Here is a 23,430-nt window from a genome sequence, read left to right on the forward strand (position 1 = left end):
GAGGCGTGGCAGGTGGATTCCTGACACCACCCCCCAAAGGCGGCACCGACGCCCCAAGCCGCCACCAGCCCGGTGGGCCCGGGCACTCGGAGGAGGGCCTCCAGTCCTCCAGGGTCAAGGGGACCCGGCCGGGCCGTCACGGAGCCAGGAACAGCAAGGAAGGGCCCCAGGCGGCGACCACACCTGCGTAGAGCCGGGACGGAACACAGCCCCATGCGGAGGCCAGGAACGGGTGAAGTCCATGGCGCAAGCCAGAGGTGGAGAGACATCCACCACGGAGACCTGGAGCAGAGCGACACCCTCAGCAAAGGCTGCAGGCGGCGCGGCGAACCCCTGGAGACCCGGGCGTAACGGCGACCCTGGCGGAGACAGGAGGCGGAGAGACGACCTGTGGAGACCCGGGCGGGCAGCGTCTTGGCGGAGACAGGAGGTGGAGAGCGACCCCTGTGGAGACCCGGGCGGGCAGCGTCCTGGGCGGAGACAGGAGGCGGAGATGACCCCTGGAGACCCGGGCGGGCAGCGTCCTGGGCGGAGACAGGAGGCGGAGAGATGACCCCTGGAGACCTGGGCGGGCGGCGCCCTCAGCGAGGACAGGAGTCGGAGAGACGATTCCCTGGCGACCTGGAGCGGAGCGACGCCTCAGCGGAGACAGGAGGCGGCTGTAGGTCCTCGGCGGAGACCTGGAGCTGTGAGACGGCCACAGCGGAGACCCGGAAGGGGTGACGCCACGGTGGGGACCTGGAGCAGAGCGACGCCTCAGCGGAGACAGGAGGCGGAGAGACGACCCCTGCGGAGACCCGGAGCGTAACGACGACCCTGGCGGAGACAGGAGGCGGAGAGACCCCATCCACGGAGCTCTGGAGCAGGCTGACACCTCGGTGGAGACTGGAGGCGGAGAGATACCAACAGCGGAGACCGGAGGTGGAGCCACGCCCTCAGCGAAACCGGCAGCTGAGCGACTTCCCTGTGGTGGTCTGGAGCTGAGGCGGTAGCCCTGGAGACCTGACACGGCATGGCGTCCCTGGCAGCAACCTGGAGCGGACCGGCGTTACCGGGAAGGACAGCAACGGGACCTCATCACCCACGTGGACCTGGAATGGAGAGACAACCTCTGTGACTACCGGAAGCAGGGCAGAGCTTTCGGCGAGGCTTACCGGCTGGAAGACCTCGGGTGGAGACCGGAGATGGAGCGATGCCCTGACTGAACACAGAGGCTGACTGATGACTTCAGCAGGGTTCATCGTTGTGAGTTCACCCTCCAGGGAACACAGGAGTGACCTGTCCTTGTCCAGGGAGCTTGGAGACAGGATGTCACCGTGAGAGGGGTCCTGAGGCGAGCCGTCACCGAGGAAGGAGCTCGGGAGCGAGGCGTCGCCGTGGGAGGAGCTCTGTGACGTGACTTGGTCCTCAGAGTGCTCGTGGGCGAGCCGTCACCTTTGGAGACTGTGGGCGAGCCGTCGCCTGCAGATTCAGCCAGGGGCAGTGGTTCGACATCCCCTTCATAGTCCAGGAACTGAGGTGAGTGCGCTGGGGACCCCTTGGGAAGAGAGAAGGTCTGTGACGAGCATCGCCTACAGAGTGATCGTGGGGCGAGCCGTCGCTTCTTGGAAGACTGTGGGGCGAGCCGTTGCCTGCGGATGAAGCCAGGGGCAGCGGTTCGACGTCCTTTCGCAGTCTTGGAGCGGAGTGGAGAGCTCTGGAGAACGAGAGGTGGCATCGCCTCAGGAGACTGTGGGGCGAACCGTCGCCGGTGGAGCCCGGGGGCAACGGGACGACTTCCCTTTCGCAGTCTTGGAGCGGAGTGGAGAGCTCTGGGGCACGAGAGATGGCATCGCCCTCAGGGAGACTGTGGGGCGAACCGTCGCCGGTGGAGCCCGGGGCAACGGGACGACTTCCTTCGCAGTCCAGGGACTGAGGTGAGAGCTCTGGGGATCTCTTGGTGGAAGCGGAGCTCTGAGATATGGCATCGCCTTCTGGGAGACGGGGGGGCGAGCCGTAGCCTTTGGTGACGCCCGGGGGCGACGGGTCGACGTCCCTTTCGCAGTCTCTGAGACGAGTTGTGTGCTCCGGGACCCCTTTGGTTGAAGCGGTGCATGGGCTTGGAACCGAGCTCTCCTTGGGACTTGGGAGCACAGAGGAGCTCACGTCAGGAACCGGGAGCGGAGCCGAGTTCTCGTCAGGGACCTGGAGCACAGAGGAGCTCTCCTGGAAGCCTAGGCGCGGGAAGGGAGCTGCCTGGAAGCCTAGGAGCGGAGAGGAGCTCGCCAGGAGGCCCTGGGACAAAGCTGAGCTCTCGGGGACTCTCTGCAGCGGAGCCGAGCTCTCGGGGACTCTCTGCAGCGGAGCCGAGCTCGGGACTCTCTGCAGCGGAGCTGAGCTCTCGGGGACTCTCTGCAGCGGAACCGAGCTCTCGGGGACTCTCTGCAGCGGAACCGAGCTCTCGGGGACTCTCTGCAGCGGAACCGAGCTCTCCGGTTCGCTCATGGACAGAGAGGAGCTCACGGTTCGCTCAGGGACAGAGAGGAGCTCACGGGTTCGCTCAGGGACAGAGAGGAGCTCACGGGTTCGCTCAGGGGCAGAGAGGAGCTCACGGGTTCGCTCAGGGACAGAGAGGAGCTCACGGGTTCGCTCAGGGACAGAGAGGGGCTCGCTGGGTCGCTCAGGGACAGAGAGGAGCTCTCACGGAGGTCCGGGGCTGGAGCCGAGCCCTCACGGAGGTCCTGGGGCCGAACGGAGCTCTCCTCGGGACACGGGAACGGGGAGGAGCTCTCAGGGCCGTTCGAACGAAGAGGGCACTCTGTAGACACCGGTGCGGAACGGAGCTCTCCACAGGACCCTGGAGCGGAACGGAGTCGTCCCGGAGATTCTGGAGCAGAAGGGAGAGTTCCCGGAGGTCCTGTAGCGGGACAGAGCCGTCCTGGATGGCCTGGAGTACGGCGGTGATCCCCTGGAGAACCTGAGGCGGAGCGGACCTCCCCTGGAGGGCCTGAAGCAGGGCGGAGACCTCCTGGAAGCTCTGGCGGAACAGCGTTCTCGGGGCCAGGGGTGAGGAGATGAAGATCAGCCGTGGTCATCCCAAGTTCCTTGGTGAGCAGCTGCAGGAACTGGGCGCAGGAGCGGAACTCTCCTCCAGTCGCATCCCACAACTCACTGGCAAGAGAGTGCTTCCCAGTCAGTAGAGAGATGTGGAACGCGATCTTAGCACTCTCCGTGGGAAGCTGGACGGATCGCCTCCATGTAACCTTCCACGCTCCGTAAAACACGCTCCACTCAGCCCTGTTGCCGGAGAAGCGAGCCGAGTCCTATGACGTCATTAGGGGCGTGGCGCTGCCGGCGTGCCGAGAAGCGGCTGCGAGCTTCCGGGTTTTCCGGGCGGAGCTTGGCTGCCGCTGATCGTGGCTGAGCGAACCCGACCTCGAGGCACGGCTCGCGCCGGGACCATGGCGTTAATCCGATCATGTCTTGTCCTTTTCTTTTTTTTTTTTTTTTTTTTGTATATTCCTTTTCAGGGGTCCGTTATTCTGTTATGCGAGTGCGGAGGCGGAAGCCGGAGTAACGGCAAACATAAACTTTATTCAGCAAAGGCAGAGCCAACACAAAATACCCGTGCAGACTCGGGATAATCCGGCAAACGGCAGTTCAAAAGAATACAACCACGGTGCGTGAAGAAGGAAGCGCGCACGGGTGAAGCGACGGGAAGCGTCTCTAGTCCGAGTGCGCTGGGAAAGCCAAACGCGGCAGTGGAAAGGACGCGGAGTCCGGGAGGAGAGAGTATGCAGCGGCGGCAGCGGCGGCAGCGGAAGCAGCGGAAGCGCGAACACACACATGAACCTACAATAACGGACCCCGAGTGTGGGTGAGTGAGTGGTTTATATGGAGGCAGGGAGAGAGTTCATAATGCGCTTCAGCTGTGTGTGATTTGCGCTGCACGCTTGGGAGCGCGCAGCGGCAAAGGCAGCCTCTGAAGGAGGCATGGCAGGTGGATTCCTGACACCTGACAGTACAGTTTTCACAAAAACATGCCGGTTCATTATATCCATTACATTTCCCTTTATGCACCCTAATGTGCTCCTTGCACATTATCCAACACTAGCGGGCACAGTTATATTACTAGTTTCTATTTTTAACTTTTTAATTGGTCTGATTTTAATTAGTGTCTTTATACCACTGTTAAATTCTCAATTCTAAATTATATGAATTAATATAAAAAATAAAATATATTTCAAATATAGAATAATTGAAATACCTTTATGAATTAAAAATACCTTTATGATACAGGGAAAGTGGTAGCTCAGTGTTTAAGGCTCTTTTACTGATCAGAAGGTCAGGGTTTCAAGATCTAGTATCACCAAACTGTCACTATTGGTCCCTTGAACAAGGCCCTTAACCCTCTGTGCTCCTCGCCCTGTACCATGGCTGCCCCTGCGCTCTGACCCCAGCTTACAAACAAGTTGGGATTAATTTTGAAGAAATAAATTTTACTGTGCTATAATGTATATGTGACAAATAAAGGCTGTTCTTCTTTTTTTTTTTTACTTATTCTACAAATTTTGCCTAATCACCAACATTATTAAGAGTAAACTGCTACCACTGTCAGTGTTCAAAACATACAAATCAGGAATAAAACTTAAATGAAATGAATCACTCAAATCTGATATAGTTTTGTTTTCATCTGACTAATTGGGGAACAGCTGTAGAATGTGAATGAGGGCCTCACTGAGTTTGGGTGCTTGGCCCCTCAAAAGTGTTGCTTGCAGCTTTAATTAATATGATATTTGTTGCCATTTTATAAAAAAAATGCTTTACTGCATTATTAATCAATCGTTTGATCATTCACTAATGAGCTTAATTGGTTGACATTAGATCAATTAGTTCATGCTCTGAAATATGGGCAACATGGCAACTAAAATCAGCACACAGGGGAACCCATCCACCACACCATGGCCTTAGGCATTGGCCTATACAACCTAATGAATGGGCCTGCACGGCTTTCCAACACATTACAGCAGTTACATTCTGGTTAATTGTTAGAGGAATATCAGCTGCTATCAACTTGTCTTTCTTTCACTGTTGTTTTTTAGAGAGCATCATTACTGCAGTTTTCCACATGGCTCCAGGGTGAAAGAATGCAGCGTTTCAGGAGAGATCATTACATTCCCCTTCTGCTAAAAATGGTTAGGATCTATAATGAATGGCAACACTATCTGGATGACCTACAGTTTTTTAAGCATTGATTAGGAATTTATTGTGGCAGCCTGAGGCCAGCCTGAAATAATGTCTCACTGTTGTGCCCTGGTGAGGAATTTGCGAAACGTTAACAATCCCTGTGTAGCCCACACTTAATTTATTTTTATCCTCTTAACATCAGGACTCATTCTTTTTTATATATTTAATAAAATTGAATTATTTAAATTTCAGTGTTCGTTTTTTTAATACAGAAAACCAGAGTTACAGTATGAGTACTTCGGAGAAATTAATATTCTTAATTAGGGAAGACAGTGTATTTTTCCGCTTTTGCTAGGCTAAAGCACAGCGGGGAAAAAAAACTGCTAAAAATGAAATTGAAAAAGCTGCAGGGGTCTGAAAGGCGACTGCAGTGTGATTATATCCTTTAGATGCACATTATATTTTCACCCCAGCTGAATGCAGAAATTGGGAGAACAAAGTAAAGCACTAGATATAATGTGCTTTACTCTAAAGACACTGCTTTTAGTAATGAGTTTCTCATGCTGACTGCAGTAGAAATATAATAGAAAGGTCCAAGGAGTAAATTGCCTGTTAGTCAGCTGAATTCTTGTAGTGCACTGCTCTGAGATGACTCCTTTTTTTCATGGGAGGATGTGGCTTTTTCTCAGAATTGCATCAAATGATATCGCTTAAACTGCAATTGAATTAAATACAATGTTCAGACTACTCTTAAGAGCAATGTGGCACAATGTGTCCTAAAACTGAATTCTTCTGATGCCCTTGGAATTTGGATTGAGTTCAAGTTTATCCCTCAGACTTGGCTAAGGCAAAGCTTTTTAAAGAGGCTTATTCAGCATACAGGCACTGCTGCTTGGCTCAGCATCTTAAGTTCTAACAGTAGCTCCTGGGACACACTAGTTCTGGGTTCTGCTGTCCTTCAGCTGTGCAGGATGATAGGAGTACTTAAGAGTAAATGTCACAGTTAATATCAAGCCCACTACCTCTAAATTTAGGTAATGAAGTTGAGCCATATGAAGGCAAACATTCACTGAAGAGTCTCTATGGGTTTCTCTTCCATTCAACCATAGCACTTCTTTAAACACTTACCAGTCAATTACATGCATTATAATGCATGTGAAAGGCAGGCCAGACATTTATGGCCCAGCATTTCTTTCTTTCCTTCCTATATGTGGTGCCCCTTCAAGTTCCAAAACAGTGGCAACGAAAACATGGAGAGAAACATGGAAGGGAGAAACATGTCTTATTAGGTATGCCTATTGCTACATTATAGTTTAGGGCCCCATGTAATATGATCCGAGTGCATATACAGTAGGGACTCCAGCAAGCCTGGCGAAGTAAACAAATATGTTTTTAACATAAACTTAAACATTGAGACTGTGGGTCTTAGTCCCAAATACTAATTCTAAGGCTTTTCCATAACTCTAGGGCTTTGTTAAAAAAAAATCTCTGGCCGTTGCTTTAGTCTTCACTATTCGAGGTACCACCAAATAGCTTGCACCTTCTGTTTCCTGGATGTCGATAAACTGTGGTTCAGTGATTACCATTCTTTCATATTGTTTAGGAAGCCTTTGCTGCTGTTACATTTGCTGGAAATCAGTTTTGACATGTAATTAAAATATTTTACTATTATAGATGTCTTTATTGGGTTACTTTTGAACAATATATGCATGTATTTTTATTTTATTAAACTGCAGAACTGTGCAGGAACAAGATACCATGAAAAACTCAACTGGTGATCAAAATGTCTTCACTGTAGCATCCACATACTGTACTAAAATGCTGTGTTTAGTTGAAGCCACTTATTACACTAAATATTTACATGTGTAATGGACCATTATACCCACATGTGGTTCTTCTCAACCTTACAAGGCCAGATTGGAAAAACTTTATTCCTTTGAAAAGAGCTCTGACTTCAACCCTACTAAAACTGTCAGAATGAATTGGAATGGTGGCTGCACTTTATGCAACATCCAGCAATCCTTGCACACTCTCACACACTCTCACACTCTTGTGCTGAATGGACAAACCCCACAGTTAAAATCTATTTTTCCCATGACAGTGTTTAATACAGTACATACTTCAAAATGTTCAATGTTAATGTCCAGTGGTTTTGAAATGAGATATTTAATTCTCAGGTGTCCACATAATTTTGGCCATATAGTGTATCAGCAAAGGTTCTAAATCACGTTAAGGTGGAATCTGTTTTAACTTTATGTGGGTGCAGGTTTTCTTTGCAACCAAAACCAAGAGCCACATCGCTAGTCAAATGAAGGCAAATGCCTTGTGACCAACATCCACAGCAGCTCTTTGTGATTTAAAATGTTGGCATCCTGGATTGGATGATGTAATATGTAGTAAAAGCTACTCAGTAGTTCTCATTACAATTATTGGTCATGCAGCTACCTTGAAGAAGCAGGACAACTTAGAAATGCTGGATGGTCAGTTTATAAAACTAGAGGATGTATGAAATTGAAAAGAATGGAAATTACATGGTCTTAATATAGCATATTCTTTAAAAGTGCAATACCATTTTGCTTTGCTATATTTCCACAGAGATTTAACTTTGTCTCTTTACCAACGGATGTTTTGGAGATTGAGGTCAAAGACAAATTTGCCAAGAGTAGACCCATCATTAAACGTTTTTTGGGCAAGCTGTCTGTGCCTGTTCAACGGCTGCTGGAAAAGCATGCAATTGGGTAGGTGTCATATACTAAATAACATGATCACCATACAGTTCTTACCTTGATGTAATTTTTTCAATAGTGTATTTTCATGTTTTCATTTTTAATATCAATGTCAATTAATATATGTATATTCATATTTTGTAAGCCATATATTTACTAAATCAGTTATTCTTGTGTTAATGCCATATTTCTTCTTATATGCTTATAAACTTTACTTTTCCCAGTGCCCAATATGTCAGGAATAGTAATAACTGTGTGTGTGTTTTTCAACAGAGACCGTGTGATAAGCTATGCTCTAGGCCGCAGGCTGCCAACGGATCATGTCAGTGGACAGCTGCAGTTTCGCTTTGAGATAACATCTTCTATTCATCCAGGTCTATATATATATATACAATGCTGTTAACTATGAATAAATACTGATATTTATTGGTTTCTCACTTTTAGTGTCCTGATCTTGATTGCAGATGATGAGGAGGTGTCTGTTAATGCAGATGCTGCTGTGACCCCTGACGAACAGGAAGTGGAGGAGTTAAATATCGACCCAACACCAACTGCTGACTTGGATGCTAAAGATGACAATCTAAACGAGCTCAATGAGAATATCTGTCTGGATGTTGAGGCAGAGAATACGTTAGCTCTATCTTTTTCTACTAAACCTAGTTCTCCTGTTCATAATGTGTCTAGCATAGAGGAAACAGAGGAGGTTGAAAATGTAGAGGAGGCACCAGATGATGAAGAAAACAAACCACTGGAGGATGTGCCATGCACACTTCAGCTCACTAAACATCAGGACAACAACCCTGAGGAACCACTTGCAGAGCTGAGAGAGATGCATCATGATGGGGATACTGAAGTTACAGAGAATTTTGTAGAAGCTCATGGAGATGAATCTGCAGACAAAATAGGGACAAGAGATAATGGAGTAAATGAAGAAGCCATTAGGGTAAGTACAGAGGTTGAAGATACCACAGAAGTGGAAGGAGCAACAGGCTCCGACCAGACAGACCTAAGAGAGGAGGGAGAGGGTGAGAGTGCAGACCCAGGTTCTCCAAGGACAACTTGTATGATAAAGCGAAAGGCAATGAAGCGCCGTCCCTGCTCGCTTCCTGTCTCTGAACTTGAGACAGTCATTGCTTCATCTTGCACAGAACCTGAAACACCGCGATCACACTATATCCGTATACACCACCTCCTGCACAGCCTTCCATCTGCTCAGCATGGCTCCCGCAGTCAAGATGATGAGGAGACGGTTGGTCTAGATTCTTCTGAGGGTGTCAGCCTAAAACCTGAAGAGAGTGAAAAGGAGGTGGCTGATGAGAACGAAGAAGGATCAAGCGAGGCTCGGTCTCCATCAATAGTCCCAGAGTGTATAGGGCCTTGTTGTTGCAGGATTCTGACTCCGAGCCTCTCTATCGAACGCCTGTCTGAGCTCAACCAGCTCTTAGAGGGTGGAACTCGCTCACGTCTAGAGAGTGAGGACGGGGAAACTGAAAGCGTTGGAGGAGGCTATCGTGTTCACAGGGAGAGTGAGTGTGAACTGTGTGACAACTCGTGCTACAGCACCTCATGTTACAGCACATCCTGCTACAGTACATCTTGTTACAGCAACTCAGGTCAGGAGGGACGAAACCGCCTGTGCAGCCACACACGCCTGTCATCTGTGGACAGCACACGTCTTTCAGAGAGCACTGTATTCTCCTCGCAGGAGGAAGAGGATGAGAATAGTGCATTTGAGTCAGTAACAGACTCAGGACAGAGTCCAGAGGCAAGAGAGTTAGGATCCACCCAGTGGATGGAGGAGCAAAATGAGGGAGGTCAATCTCAGTCTCCAGTAGCTGGACCCAGTGTTGGGTCAGCAGGTGAGGAAGAGATGTACCTTTTACATAAAAAAAATGTGCACAGTTCATACAGTTATTAAAGAAATTTGACGAACTGCCATGATATTAATCATTGACCCTAAGCTGAAATTTACCCTTTTATCTCCTTTGTGGCATAAAGATTTTTGTTACTTCACCAATTGACATGTCTGCAGTCTGTAGGTTTTCACACCAGTGCAATAATAAGACATTAAGGCTTATTTTTCTATTAGCTTTCCAATATAACACCAATCTTAAACCAACAGGAGATAAAAGCAAAGGCTTGAAAGCAAAATTTTTTAAGTTTTCTCTTCTCCCTACTAGTTTGTTCTAAATATATTGGAATCTACATTTTTTTAATAATGATCTTTTCTCCCAGGCAAGGGAATTGTTAGCAGCCAGGCTCAATCATCCTTCTATGCTCCTAGACCATTTGGGGGTTAAGTGCTTTGCTCACAAGCACAGTGGTTGGTAGATAGCATATTGGCTGTCTTCTTTATGACTCATTCACAAATGCTGTTTGAGTCTCATAAGTTTGCCAACATGTCTGGTTGGATTTATGTACTGTGATAACTTACACTCTGGTTGCATATTGGAGACAGTGATGCAGTGGGGTACTGTGATGCCAAGTTGGCTGATTTTTTACAGGAAATGTTCATCTATACCATCCAAATATTTATTAAAATACAATATAGAAACTAACTAACCATTTCCTGGATTATCTGCAAAGGTGTTTTGAGGGTATTCGGTTATGAGTGGTCAGTTGCTATGCACAATGTAGACGCTCCCCTCTACCTCATTCACTAATGGAAAGTACATGGGTTTGGGCCTCACATCAGGCACATGCACTAAGCAACAGCAGAGTGGGTCAGTGTTGATGGTGAAGGATTTTGTTTAAGTAACAACAGCAACACCAAATTAATTGTTTAGGAAGAAAGGCATGGCAGTCAATTTCCATTTAATGGCACTAAAATTCTCATCTTTTTTGCATTACCAAGCAGTTGCTTATAGCATTTCCTCTAAGTATTGGCATGGCCATAGGACAAATGTTGGCTGGATAAGACAGACAGACAGACAGACAGACAGACAGACAGACAGACAGACAGACAGACAGACAGAGAGACTGGGTAACAAGGGGGAAATTGGCCATGCTCTCTAGGTGGGAGAAATGTCACCATATAATTGAATTCACCCCATAATTCAATCCTGTTTTTTCTCTTTCTCTTTGAGTTCTTTTTATTTTGAGCAGTTTACGTCAGCATCACAGTGGCAAGAAAGCCACTTTTATTCCTAAGCAGCTGAGATTACTTAAATACTAAATAATAATTCCTGTTTGCAAAACAGTAACCAGAATTGTTTGGCTTTGAAAAATTTAAGGATAAATCCTTCCCATAAAGCTGCTGTTGAATACATGCATTCTTGCTGGGAAGGTTTCTTTAAACAATGGCATTGTTTTGGCTATCATAAATCTCTTCCTGAAATAATTACAATTTCTAAGACAAACACAGAAAGAATGTATTCATCATTGTACCCTCAGAACAAGACAGGGTTCCCGTGGAAGTTTTTTATCATGTTTCTCATCATGCCAGGACTTTCATCATGTTTTTCCATTTATTTATTTTTTCCATGATTGTCCATGAATAGTGAATCTCCACTTTTAATTTTCATCACCTTTGTAGGGGCTAGTCACCATCCAATCAGTCAGCTTCCTGCTATGCGGGCCGTCTCTAACCATTACCCCAGTGTTGATGAATCATTACCACCAAGTAAGCTAATCTTTGCCACTCCTTACCCTTTCTCCTTCATTTACATCTGAAGCGATGTGTGTGTGTGTGTGTGTGTGTGTGTGTGTGTGTGTGTGTGTGTGTGTGTGTGTGTGTGTGTATGTGTGTGTGTGTCTGTCTAGATAGATCTTATGAATTTGTGCTCTCAGGGTGATGATAAGGTAAACATTCAACCGGCACACCGTTCAAGTGGTTTGATTCTTTGGGAAACTGTTGCTAGGCAACTGGAACTGTAAAGGTTGAACTTCAAATTTAGTTACGAACTGAGATGATGATTTAGCATGCTAGCACATACATATGTCATGAATAAGGACAATAAAAGTATCAACATTTTTTTCAGATAAACACCTTAGATTTTTCATGGAATCTACTATTTTAAGAAATGTTATAGTTAAATCAAAAGTTGTGAATTTTGAATGCAGCCCAGAATTTGACATTTTCAGCATTTTTCTATTAAACCCTTTCCATTAAAGACCATTTAAGCACATGCTTTCCATTAAACCCCATAGTCACATGCGTTTTTTTAAATACTAATCCATCTTGTTATAAATTTTATAAAAACTTTATATAAATAATACTATATGTAAACTTTAATCTCTTTTTTAATATTGTGTTCATTCAGGGAAGTGCAAAAACATGGCATACACAGAAAGAGTAAGGTGTATAATTAGATAAGAATCCTTATTGCATTAGAGTCCTCTATAGACTTGAATCATTATGGACATGGCCTTTTCTGGGATGTGCTATATACATCAGTATAATGCCACAGGACTTTTCAAGGACCTTCAAGGCTCCAGAAGTACAAGCCATAAAAGAGACTTTCTTCAAACATATAGTTTAGGATGGATATTAGAAATTCTGCCAAGCAGTCCTGCTGCCAGAAGGGTTTTTTAAGCAGAGAGAAAATGAACGCAGTTTGCATTAGCTTGCAGGGCAATGCATCACACTTTTGAACGTTGTATCATTCAGCAATATGGCTCCATGCAAAGTGCAATTGGCACTCTGCCAGGATCAGCATAGGAAATATTAAACGGCAGGTTTCGCTTCCTCTGGAGAATTCATGAGTCATATTCCTTTTATACCTTGGACTATTGATATTCAATAGCATCCTCTTTCTGTAAAATGCCCCTCTCCATGTGAAGTGCCCGTGGTGTATTTGAAGTAAGTCAATCCCTGCCGCTCTAAACTGAGTGAACTGTTCCTCTCTGAAATGCTCTTGTTTCTGCAGATCTCACGTCTGTGTTTCAGCAGATTGGACGACAGTAATAAAACAAAGCTGCTGGGTACACTGCTGAGCTTTGGATTTTCCTTTTAAAAACGGAACACATCCAATATGATCAAAATAGTCTGCCTCGAAAACAACTCTCCTCAAGGGGTACTTCAAGAGGACATTATGGCAGCCACATTCAGTACATCTAGTGCTTCCTTGGCATCTATCCCGATTAAACTGTAAATATCTTGATAATGGACGTAACAAAATCAACACTAACACTAGCACCACTGAATTCTCAAATCTGTTTGGTCAAAAATTTTGAATAATATTCTATAACAACATCATTTACAGTTAAGATCAAATACAAGGGAGCAGTTTATCAACCAGTTAACCAATTAACTGATTAATCAGTTAGTCATGACTTTTTTAAGAATAGTTCTCATAGAACTCAGAGGTATATTTATGGCAGGCACTATATGTTATTTAACACATTATTAAACAAAGAAAAATATATAATTGACCATGTGGAAATGTTTAAGCAGGTCTCCAAGTCCAATGCTTTGTAACTGGCAGTATGGCTAGAAGATTTTTCCTCTGTAACACAACAAGTTGTGGTTTTACTTATTAATTATGAGATTTTTAAAAAAGAGAGTCTGGTTAGGAAATTACTGTTTATATGAGCTGGTATCAAAAAGTTTTGTGCTGATGCTATTCTGATTATGTGCATTACTACGTCTGCAAGTTCATTATGGACAGCAAGTTAGAACAAAGAGAAAATGTGAAATTCTGCATAACACTGGGCAAATCTGCCATAGAGACGTTTGACATGACATACGTTTGACATACAGCGATGCTGAAACAAGTTGCTTTTGAGTGGCGGAAAAACACTGGAAGATGCCTAGAGATCAGGAAGACCTTCAACAAGCTTAACATCCGAAAATGTCAAAACTATTTGGCAAATTGGGCATGATGATTGTCAGAGAACTACCATTAGCCAGATTTGGCTTCTGTGGTCTTCACCCTTTTCTTGAAGATGAAGATTCAGCTCAAAGGTCACCATTTTGACACCATTGTGGAGATCCAGTGCGAAGAATGAAGACTTCCAAATGAAGACTTCCAGGATACATTCCAGAAATATGGCAGGAACACTGGGAGCACTGTATTGCTGTGCCAGGGGAATATTTTGAAGGTTATTTTGTAGATAAATATAGTACTTTCTTGTGAACAGAAATAGTCTCACAGCTTTTTGATACCACCTCATAGCTGATATAATGAAAACTAATTTGCTTTGTGAATTTTTAATGATATTATTGAACTATAAATGGTTCGATGTATAGATTATTATTTAACAAATGGAATTTTGCCATTGTTGACACAGTGAATATAACACCTCAGTATATGCTGTTGTGATCATGGTGTGATGGATATCACCCAAATGCTTCAGGTTTCATTTCTTGCATAGGATCAGAGTATATAATTTTACTTATGTATAGTAAAACACCATTATAGAAGAGGACTTCTTTAGTTAACTCACTTAAAAATCATTGTAGGATCAAGATCAAATTGAAGTGGTTTAGAGTTGCCATCCTGCACTAGACGATTACGTGGAGTAGTAATTCCTCTCCTCTTTGCTTTGTCATCTCCTCACTGCACCAGCTAAGTAATCCCTTAGCTTTCAGCCCATATGCTGAACTGCTTTCTCGACACAACACGTGACTGCAGTGTTCAGCACTATAATGTTTTTTTTTTCCTAGGCTCTCTGCACCTTTTTTGAAATATTTGTTGGCAATGCATCGCTGGGCTAAATTCAAACATATGGCTCAGACCTCCCCATGTGCCCTGAAACATTCGGCTCCTCCTGCGCTTAAGATTAAAGTCAGAGAGGAAGGAGATAGATAGGGGGTAGGAGACAAAGCGAGAGATGATTAATATGGAAGAAAAGAGTGCAGTAGAGCAGCAACGAACAGCAGGTGTCTGAAAGAGCTGAAAAAGTTCAAGCTTGTAAGACACTTCCCAGAACAATATGATATTTGTGGTCTGTTCATAGTTACAGTTTGCAGTTCCACCACATGCTTACCCACAACCCACAGCTGCCTAAAGACTAAACAATTAAAGATATATTGCCTGGTTTCTGGTCCAGACTATGATCAGCAGCTAATCCAACAGCCATGTTATGTTGGTTATTAAACTGCACTGGCTGTGTGATATTCCGCCATTTTTTATTTCTGGTTGATTTATGAGCACATGACTGCAGATGTTTCCTAAATTTATCTCCCCTGTATTACATGTACACACTGATGAGCCTAGATCACATATTTCTGGTAATGCCTGTATGTTTTGTGTGTATTGCGGGTTTGGGAGAGCTGATTTGTGTACAGCGAGAGTCGCAGTCTCCTGAGTCGTGCTGTTCAAACACACTCATAACTAGCTGACAGTGTGACAGAGTGTTTGCCTGGCTCAGGAGATAAATCAGAGCTCGAACACTCTCTCCTCTGGGCTGGGGCGTGCCACTGAATTTTCTCATCGTTTTATTTACAGCTGTCCCCTAGTCAGAATGTGTGCATGTGTGTGTGTGTGTGTGTGTGTGTGTGTGTGTGTGTGTGTGTGTGTGTGTGTGTGTGGGTGCTATCCAAAGATTGTACTGCTGCCTTTGTGTGTGATCTCCTTGACTGAATGTGTTTGAGGGCGTGTGTGTGAGTTGTAACTGTGATGGAAGCCTTGAAACCACACATTATTACAATATGTTAAATTCGATATCCTTATTTGAATTAAAATTTCATTATTGACTTAATTACACTTCATTTTAAAATATCATGTAATTATCTTGATCTTATTGTTAGCTCATTATTTTAATATAGTTAGCTGTTATTTTAACTGAACATCTTTTTTTTTTCCTAATGTAGAAGCTCATTATTTCAGGATATTATGTCCTTATTTGGAGTTATTATCTTGTTATTTAAAAATGGCCACTATGACCTTTATGGAATTTCATTAATTCAAGTTTAATGAAACCAAAACCTTGGACACACCTGAATAACTCAATTATTAATTGGATGCCTAAATATTAACTGAATTTTACTTAAACAACACCTGAGCACATTTACTATTTAGAAAGCAGCACAAAGAGCAGGAATCATTATTACTGTCTGCTAAAATGTAATATTTTAATTTTATTCATAGACTGTGAAGTTGAAATAAAGAGATATTGTAGTCTCCTAGTATATGAGAAAGAAGATATTGCATTTGATGTATGTGTCATGTAATAAACAGGAAGCAGATGCAAATGCAAAAAAATATTTAATAAAGAAGGCATGTACATAAATATGCTCTGATCAGGCATAACTTTATGGCCCCCTGCTAAAACAGTTCTGACCCATCGAGCAATAACAGCATTAACTTCTTCAGCTAATTGAGCTTCAGAAGCTCGTTTGTTGGATTGGACCACACTGAGATTATTGTTAGTGTAATGCTTAGATATAAGATTCATCTCATCTCAGCTTTTATACTGTATGCTATTTCACAACTATGTTCTGCCTTTCTCCTTCTGTGTGCTCAGACTGGGAAGCCAGGATAGACAGTCATGGTCGTGTCTTCTACGTTGACCATGTGAATCGCACCACCACATGGCAAAGACCCAGCCAAGGGACAAAATGTCCTAGCATGCACCGCTCCAACTCCATCCAGCACATGGAGCAACTCAACAGGAGGTATTTTAAAAGCGAGAGAGAAAGTTTACATTACATTTATGACATTTGGCAGAAACCCCTATCTAGAGTGACTCACAATACAAATCTTATTTATACAAGGGAGCATTTGAGTGTTAAGGGCCCAAAAGTGGAAACTTGGTGGTTCTGGGATTTGAACTTATGACCTTCCAATGCAAATAACCACCAAGCTGGAAGGTATAAAAGGTTCCTGATTAACAGAAATTTCTGAATGGAAATCTTTCATCATCTGTGTGAAGTCTATCTCACACAAACCTCAAGGTCATTTGAAGACCACAATCGGTCAATTAAACAAGTGAAATGGCGTGTGGTTCCTTTTTTTTTCCTGTGGAATTCAGCCGCACTGCCATTATGTAGATGACAATGAAGAGCCCTGCTTTAGAAGATTAAACCAATTGATGAAACCATTTTTTTTTTCATTTTAATGTTTAGTCTAATGAGCTCAGCTCATTAACAACCTGTTACACTATTTCTATTCTCTCTAGTACAGTCTGAGTATTTTACCAATATACAAATGCTCAAATTTAGCTGCATGTGTTTGTATCACTATAATGATTAATCATTTCTGTTTTAGATTCAATATAGACAGCAGATAGACATATGGTGACTTCTGTATTATTCCATCATACCTGTTATTGTAGCTGCAAAAATTAAAAACAGTCAATAGGTTTGTTTATGCAATTACAATGTTTGTTACAAAACCTCACTAATTTTGTGTGTGTGTGTGTGTGTGTGTGTGTGTGTGTGTGTGTGTGTGCCAACAACAATTTGTTCTACCAAAACAAACATGCCCTGCAATTGTCTTCTGCAGGATTAGCAAATGAGCATGATTAGCAAACCAAACACCAACAGGTTTTAAGGAAGCTTAGCATGCTATGCTGCCATCTAGAGTACAGAGTTGTAGGGGCACAGTTTATGTATTTATTGCAGTGTGTTCATCTAGATTCTGTTTTCCTTTTGTTCCTTAATAATGAAGAGTGTGTGAGGAGTCTAAGTTAGTCATGTTGAAGGTCCTGAGAAGGTCATAATACCATTAGCTGTTATTTAGTTGCTGCTCAATAATCAGAACCCAATAACTTACGGAACTCCATCGACTTGCTCAGGTCCATATTATATCTACTTCAGTTTAACTGAATGTATTCTTTTAGATGTTATACAATATAAATAAATAATTATTGGAGCTGCAGGAAATTATCTTATCTATATATCCCATATATATTTATCCTTTATCTATATTCAGTATTCATATATCAGCTTATTTGTTTTTGCCTTTGCTGCTCAGGTATCAGAACATCCAGAGGACCATGGCTACTGAGGATGAGATTAGTGGCCAAAGGTTGGAGAGCAGCAGCAGCCCAGAGAATGAGACTGATCTCCCGTCTCAGCCTGCTGGTACTGCAGCTTCTCATAAAATATATTTACACTAGCCAGAGGCTATTTTGTTTGCTAACCATCTGATACTCTGGATAGATATTAGTGGATGTTGGTGTTGGGGAATTGGGGAGTTGAGACACAATAGATGTTCAAATTTGTAAACAAAGTGAAACCGGTGTGCTTTTCTGCTTGCAATGGTTGTAATATGTGATTCTACAGTATGAGATACTACATCTTTCCTAGCAAACCAATCTGGCCTCTTTTATTCACAAACTGGTGAACTACCTTTTTTTATAAACTCTAGACTTCTAGACTCTCAAAAGATCAGACACTTTTAAAATGTTCAGACTAAACCATCTGGAACATACAAACATGCCTTGGTTAACGACACCAAAATAACCACTTTTTCACCATTTTGATGTTTGACATGAACATTAACTGAAGCTCTTGGCTTCACTCTTCATGTTTTGCATTGTGCTGCTGCCACATGACTGGCTGATAGAATTACTGCATAAATATGCAGGTGTAAGGGTGTTCCTATAAATGCTAATTTTATTAATAGTGAAAGCAAATTTATAATGTTTTTTGAAAAAAAAATCAGAATAGGACATTCTCCTAACATAAACCTTCATTATATAAAGTTTTTTCAGGGCTCTGTTGACATTTTTCTACACTTCAGTCAAGATGAATAGCTTGTTCTGTTTCCTCTAGTCAATATGTACAAGTCAGCTTGGACATGTGACTGTAATCATCACTGTGTTCCCCAATAGAAATAAGCTGTGATTGTTTTTGTGACTGTCTTTTCTGTTTCTTTCTTTTTAGATTCAAGGAGAGAAGGCTCATCCTCCCCAATTAGAAATCAAAAGATCACTCTGCTCCTGCAAAGTCCAGCAGTCAAGTTTGTAACTAATCCAGAATTCTTCACTGTTCTACACTCCAATTATGTAAGGAACAAAGAGGGGCATTTGTTATATGGTGTGGTGGTAAAAAAAAAAATGCTGTTTGTTTTCATTATTATACTTATAAATAGCTTAGGTTTTATCAACCTACAGTACATGCATGAACACATAAAAGCAGCTGTAGTGATGTTTCTGATGGTTTGAAGTGTCTCAGGTCCACAGTGTTTCCTCCAAATGGATAGCATGTTAAAGTTCGATCTTGGCTTCCCTTGCCATTAGTCAGCTCTTACGATCAAAGTAACAAATGCTATGCTGTGAGGCCTTTAGATTCAACACTGTTGGTGCCTGTAGCATACAGTACAAGTTGCTCAAAGCTGTTGCTTTAACCAATGAGATTTCTAATAGGTCTTGCAGGTGTACAATAATGTTGCCATTTTCACGCCTTTTGATTAGATCTTCTGAGAGCACACTAGTCAGAGGTAGCAAACTTCATCCTTAGCAAACTGCACAATCTCAAATTAATTCCTATGGATTTAATAGTTGTTGTTTTGGCTGACAGAGGAGAAGAAATTGATTTATTGATATTTAATAAAAGCTGGACATTGTGAGGAAAGCTCAGTCAAAACAGTTCAAAACAGTTTATAAGCTTTTTCATGAACTACTTTTGCGTTTTCATTCCTGTAAAATTTGCACAAAAGCACACAATTTGTTTACATTTAACAGGGAAACCGTAATGCACAGAATAAATGCACAAGAATGCACCGGGGTCATTTTATGAGGTTAATATTGATACTTCTGCTAGAGATGATGTATGCAGGAAGTGAAAGGAGACTTGTTGAGTTGCGTTATTTGGGTATCTTTCTTTAGTAATGGCATTCATTCTTGCTGCATAAGATACCTGTCGATGATGCAGCGCTCTGTTATACTGTGTTTCTGTATAATATTGATCATTTCTATAGCTGTGGTGTTATAATGATGGTTTGAAGAGGCATACTGAATGACTGATTAGTAGTATTGACTGATTTTAGTATTGTGACACATTGTATTGTATTGTATTTCACTTGCACTGAAGATGGTTTATCATGACTGTGAAAGCAAATCAGGTTTCAAGCTAAAATTGTCCAAAATAGAGCTCAAAACTGTTGGTGGTGGTGTGCACAGAAAAGGAGGGTTTAGTAATGTATACTTATTTTACACAGTTTTCATTTATACACTGTGGGAATCTACAGTATGAACTAAAAGGAAATAAGTCCCATTCGAACTGCTTAGTGCCATCTAACCATTTTTCTTGTAGCCATTATTGGTGCTATTGCTGATTGTTTAGTAAAAACAAATACAAATTAATCAGCTGCAGGGCATTTTAACAGCAAAAACAGTGCCATTGCAGCATTTTTAAGAGAAGTACAATAAAATGGCTATTTTTGAAAAAGGACATTTTAGACAGTTCAATTAAGCACAAGAATGTGTTTTCAGGTGCAAGATGATGTAGTTTGATAATCTTTTAGCGGCTTTACTATTGATTAGGTCGCCTGTGTTAACAGCAGATATAGACATTGGGCATTAGTTCTATTTACTTTTGTTGCACAATACATAAAATTTACATTTGACCCTTAACTTATATTCATATCTTATATTTGAGTCTTGCTTGTATTAAGTTGTACTGAGTCTCATTTATTTATAACTAAAAATCCAAATTGGATTTGAGTGCAAATTTTTTTTTCACTATATAATAATATTTGATGTTCAAAAAAGTTGAAGTTAGATTTTAGCACTTGGACTTGAGAGCCAGTGACCTGTTTGCCTTTTCTGTATCATGGCCCCTGTTAGTCAATGGAATTTATTTTGCAGTAAGTAAACATTTTGATTTGTGCAGGAAGAATGGGCAAGTGTAAAGACTTGAGTGGGTTTGACAAAGACCAAATTGTGATGGCTAGATGACTGGGTCAGAGCATCTTCAAAACTTCAGCTCTTGTGTGGTGTTCTCGGTCTGCAGTGGCCAGTATCTATCAAAAGTGATCCAAGAAAGGAGCCGTGGTGAACCGGTGACAGGGTCATGGGCAGCCAAAGCTCATTGATGCACATGGGCAGCGAAGGCTGGTCCGTGTGGTCCGATCCAACAGACGAGCTCCTGTAGCTCAAATTGTTGAAGAAGTTAATGCTGTCAATGTTTGATGGGTCAAAAATGTTTTGTATATATATATATATATATATATATATATATATATATATATATATATATATATATATATATATATATATACACACCAACCACGCATAACATTATGACCACCTGCCTAATATTGTGTTGGTTCCTGTTCCATAATTCTTTTTTAGGGGGCATACCGGGTGTTCACCAACAGCACCTGCCTAAAGCACATGATTCTGAAAATCCGGCGAGACGCTCGTAACTTTGAACGTTACCAGCATAACCGTGACCTTGTCACGTTCCTTAACAAGTTTGCAGACACACAGCTGGAGCTGCCGAGAGGCTGGGAGATCAAAGTAGATCCTCAGGGCAAGGTGAGCATTTCTACAAAGATAGATCCTTCTTTCATTACCATTTCTAAATCTATGCCAATTTAAAATCATACAACATGGATATATATCCTTTCAAAGTTATAATACGTTATAATGTAATCTAGATTGCATATGGAGAAATATCCTTTCATATTACTTATGCATGCATTGGTAGCTGTGGGTGGCTTCTTTTTATCCTTTAGGAAATCTGCTTTCAAATATAGTTAAAATATTAATATTTGCTGTGAGCATCCTTTGCCATTAACTTGCATTATTTTTCTTGAATTTGCTGTTACACAATTCACTAAATGACTCAAAAGTATGACTCAGGGTGTGAAGTGGAGTGTTTTCTTTTTCTCTGCCTCAGTCATTTTTTGTGGACCACAACAGTCGAGCCACCACCTTCATCGATCCCAGAATCCCCTTACAGAACGGATGTTTGCCTAATCACCTCACACATAGGCAACATCTACAGAGACTACGCAGTTATAGTGCTGGAGAGGTACATTTACACACACACACACACACACACACACACACAGACTCTAAAAGAGGCAACCAGTAAAATAGTTTATTTGTTTTTACTTAAACATGATGAAGAGTGATTGAGGATCAGTGGGAAAAATTCTGGGAAGACTGGATGAGGGAGTACCAACCAAATTAGTAGTGAGGAAACAGGGAGGTGGTGGTTGTGGAAACTGTCACTAGTAGAGAATCTGATAAATGGGTTTTGTAAAAAAGTTCACTAGAAGGCTTCAGGACTGGTGTTTCTCTAAAGGCTGAGTTATATATATAAATCATAACACCATGTAAACAGGCTTTGACAAGTTAAAAGGCTGTCAGAAATGACACAGAAAAACATTTCTCATTTTGAAATCTGAGGGGAAAAGTGGTATCATTTATTTATGTAGGTGTGTGTGTGTGTGTGTGTGTGTGTGTGAGTAACTGGATGCATGTGTTTATTCTTCATCACAGGCATCTGATGTGTCCCGCAGTCGGGTTGCGTCTCCCTTACCCAGGCCTGGCAACAGCCTTGTAGCTGCCATAAGGAGCCAGCACCAGAATGATTCAGTGCCCTTAGGTCAGTGTCTCTCACTCTCTCTCTCTCTCTCTCTCTCTCTCTCTCTCTCTCTCTCTCTCACTCTCTCTCTCTTTCTCTCTCTCTCTCACACACACACACACACACACACAAACTCATACATTAAACAAAGTTTTGCTGCAAACCTCATTTCTCTAAGAATGTAAGTACTATGGCTGTCAAAACACACTCTTTCCTTAAAAACCACAAACTGATCTCACTATAAATCTGCCTTTGGTCACATTCGGACAGTATTAGTCATTCAAATAAAAGATATAGTAAATAATATGTTGCCTTTTGCATCAGAAACTATTTGATGATAAAAATCTTTCTTAGTTACCGCATCCTTTATGAAGTACAAATACAGTCCTTGCTCTGAGTTTCTCTTTTTTTTACATCATTATTTTTCCTCACATTGTTAAATCTGAATTGTTACAGAACCACATACAGGTATTTCTTAACAGTATTTCACTGTGAGAAGCATTTGATGATATTCTTTTTCATAGAACTCTATCCTTGTCTTTTTACTCTGTATACCTTATAGTGCTTTGTGTTTGTTGTTTTTGTTTTTTTTGCTCGTGAATGTGGGTAGGTAAAAGGCACCACAGGAAATATTTTTTATAGAAAAGTTAGCAAGCAAACGAACAAATATAAATGGTTGATTATTTGATTAAATGACCGATCGCTTCTTATTATTTTGCCACGAAGACCAACAGCAATATGCCTTCAGTTACACTTTATAATTATTTAAGTAGAAAACGATTTTTATCAGATTACAGTTACATATAATATGGAACATCCACAATACCAAGTTAGTTATCACCTCTAATATACCGGCTATAAACAAGTGAAGTTAAATAAGAGAGAAAAGCATGGCACATGCTACATAAAAAAAAAACTGTCCTTGCTGCATCTAAGATATCATAGTATAAATTACTATGTTACTAAGTTACTAATTTACTTGAGTGAGATGTTACTTGAAAAAGTATATAAACTATTAAAATAAATGCATTAGTAAAAACCTGTGATTTGAATTGTAGCAGGTATTACTGTCAGAGCTCTTCTAGAAAATTAATAACGTGCTTATTGGAG

General features: G+C 42.1%; 1 protein-coding gene across 10 annotated transcripts in view; it reads left to right on the forward strand.

Annotated features, from left to right (window-relative positions):
- LOC124385244 (E3 ubiquitin-protein ligase HECW1) overlaps positions 1–23,430 on the forward strand; it is a 100,552-nt gene that overhangs the window by 58,212 nt on the left and 18,910 nt on the right. For 9 of the 10 annotated variants that reach the window (XM_046848440.1, XM_046848439.1, XM_046848441.1 and 6 more), the window contains 10 exons: positions 7,762–7,904; positions 8,166–8,266; positions 8,357–9,751; positions 11,428–11,514; positions 16,302–16,452; positions 17,753–17,862; positions 18,667–18,788; positions 21,078–21,263; positions 21,628–21,762; positions 22,236–22,341. In XM_046848440.1, the coding sequence (XP_046704396.1) occupies positions 7,762–7,904; positions 8,166–8,266; positions 8,357–9,751; positions 11,428–11,514; positions 16,302–16,452; positions 17,753–17,862; positions 18,667–18,788; positions 21,078–21,263; positions 21,628–21,762; positions 22,236–22,341 (2,536 nt within the window). The remainder of the gene's footprint in view (positions 1–7,761; positions 7,905–8,165; positions 8,267–8,356; positions 9,752–11,427; positions 11,515–16,301; positions 16,453–17,752; positions 17,863–18,666; positions 18,789–21,077; positions 21,264–21,627; positions 21,763–22,235; positions 22,342–23,430) is intronic. The other variant, XM_046848443.1, reaches the window with a different exon arrangement.

The sequence above is a fragment of the Silurus meridionalis genome, chromosome 4, assembly GCF_014805685.1.
Source record: "Silurus meridionalis isolate SWU-2019-XX chromosome 4, ASM1480568v1, whole genome shotgun sequence".
In the NCBI taxonomy this organism is placed as follows: Eukaryota; Metazoa; Chordata; class Actinopteri; order Siluriformes; family Siluridae; genus Silurus; species Silurus meridionalis.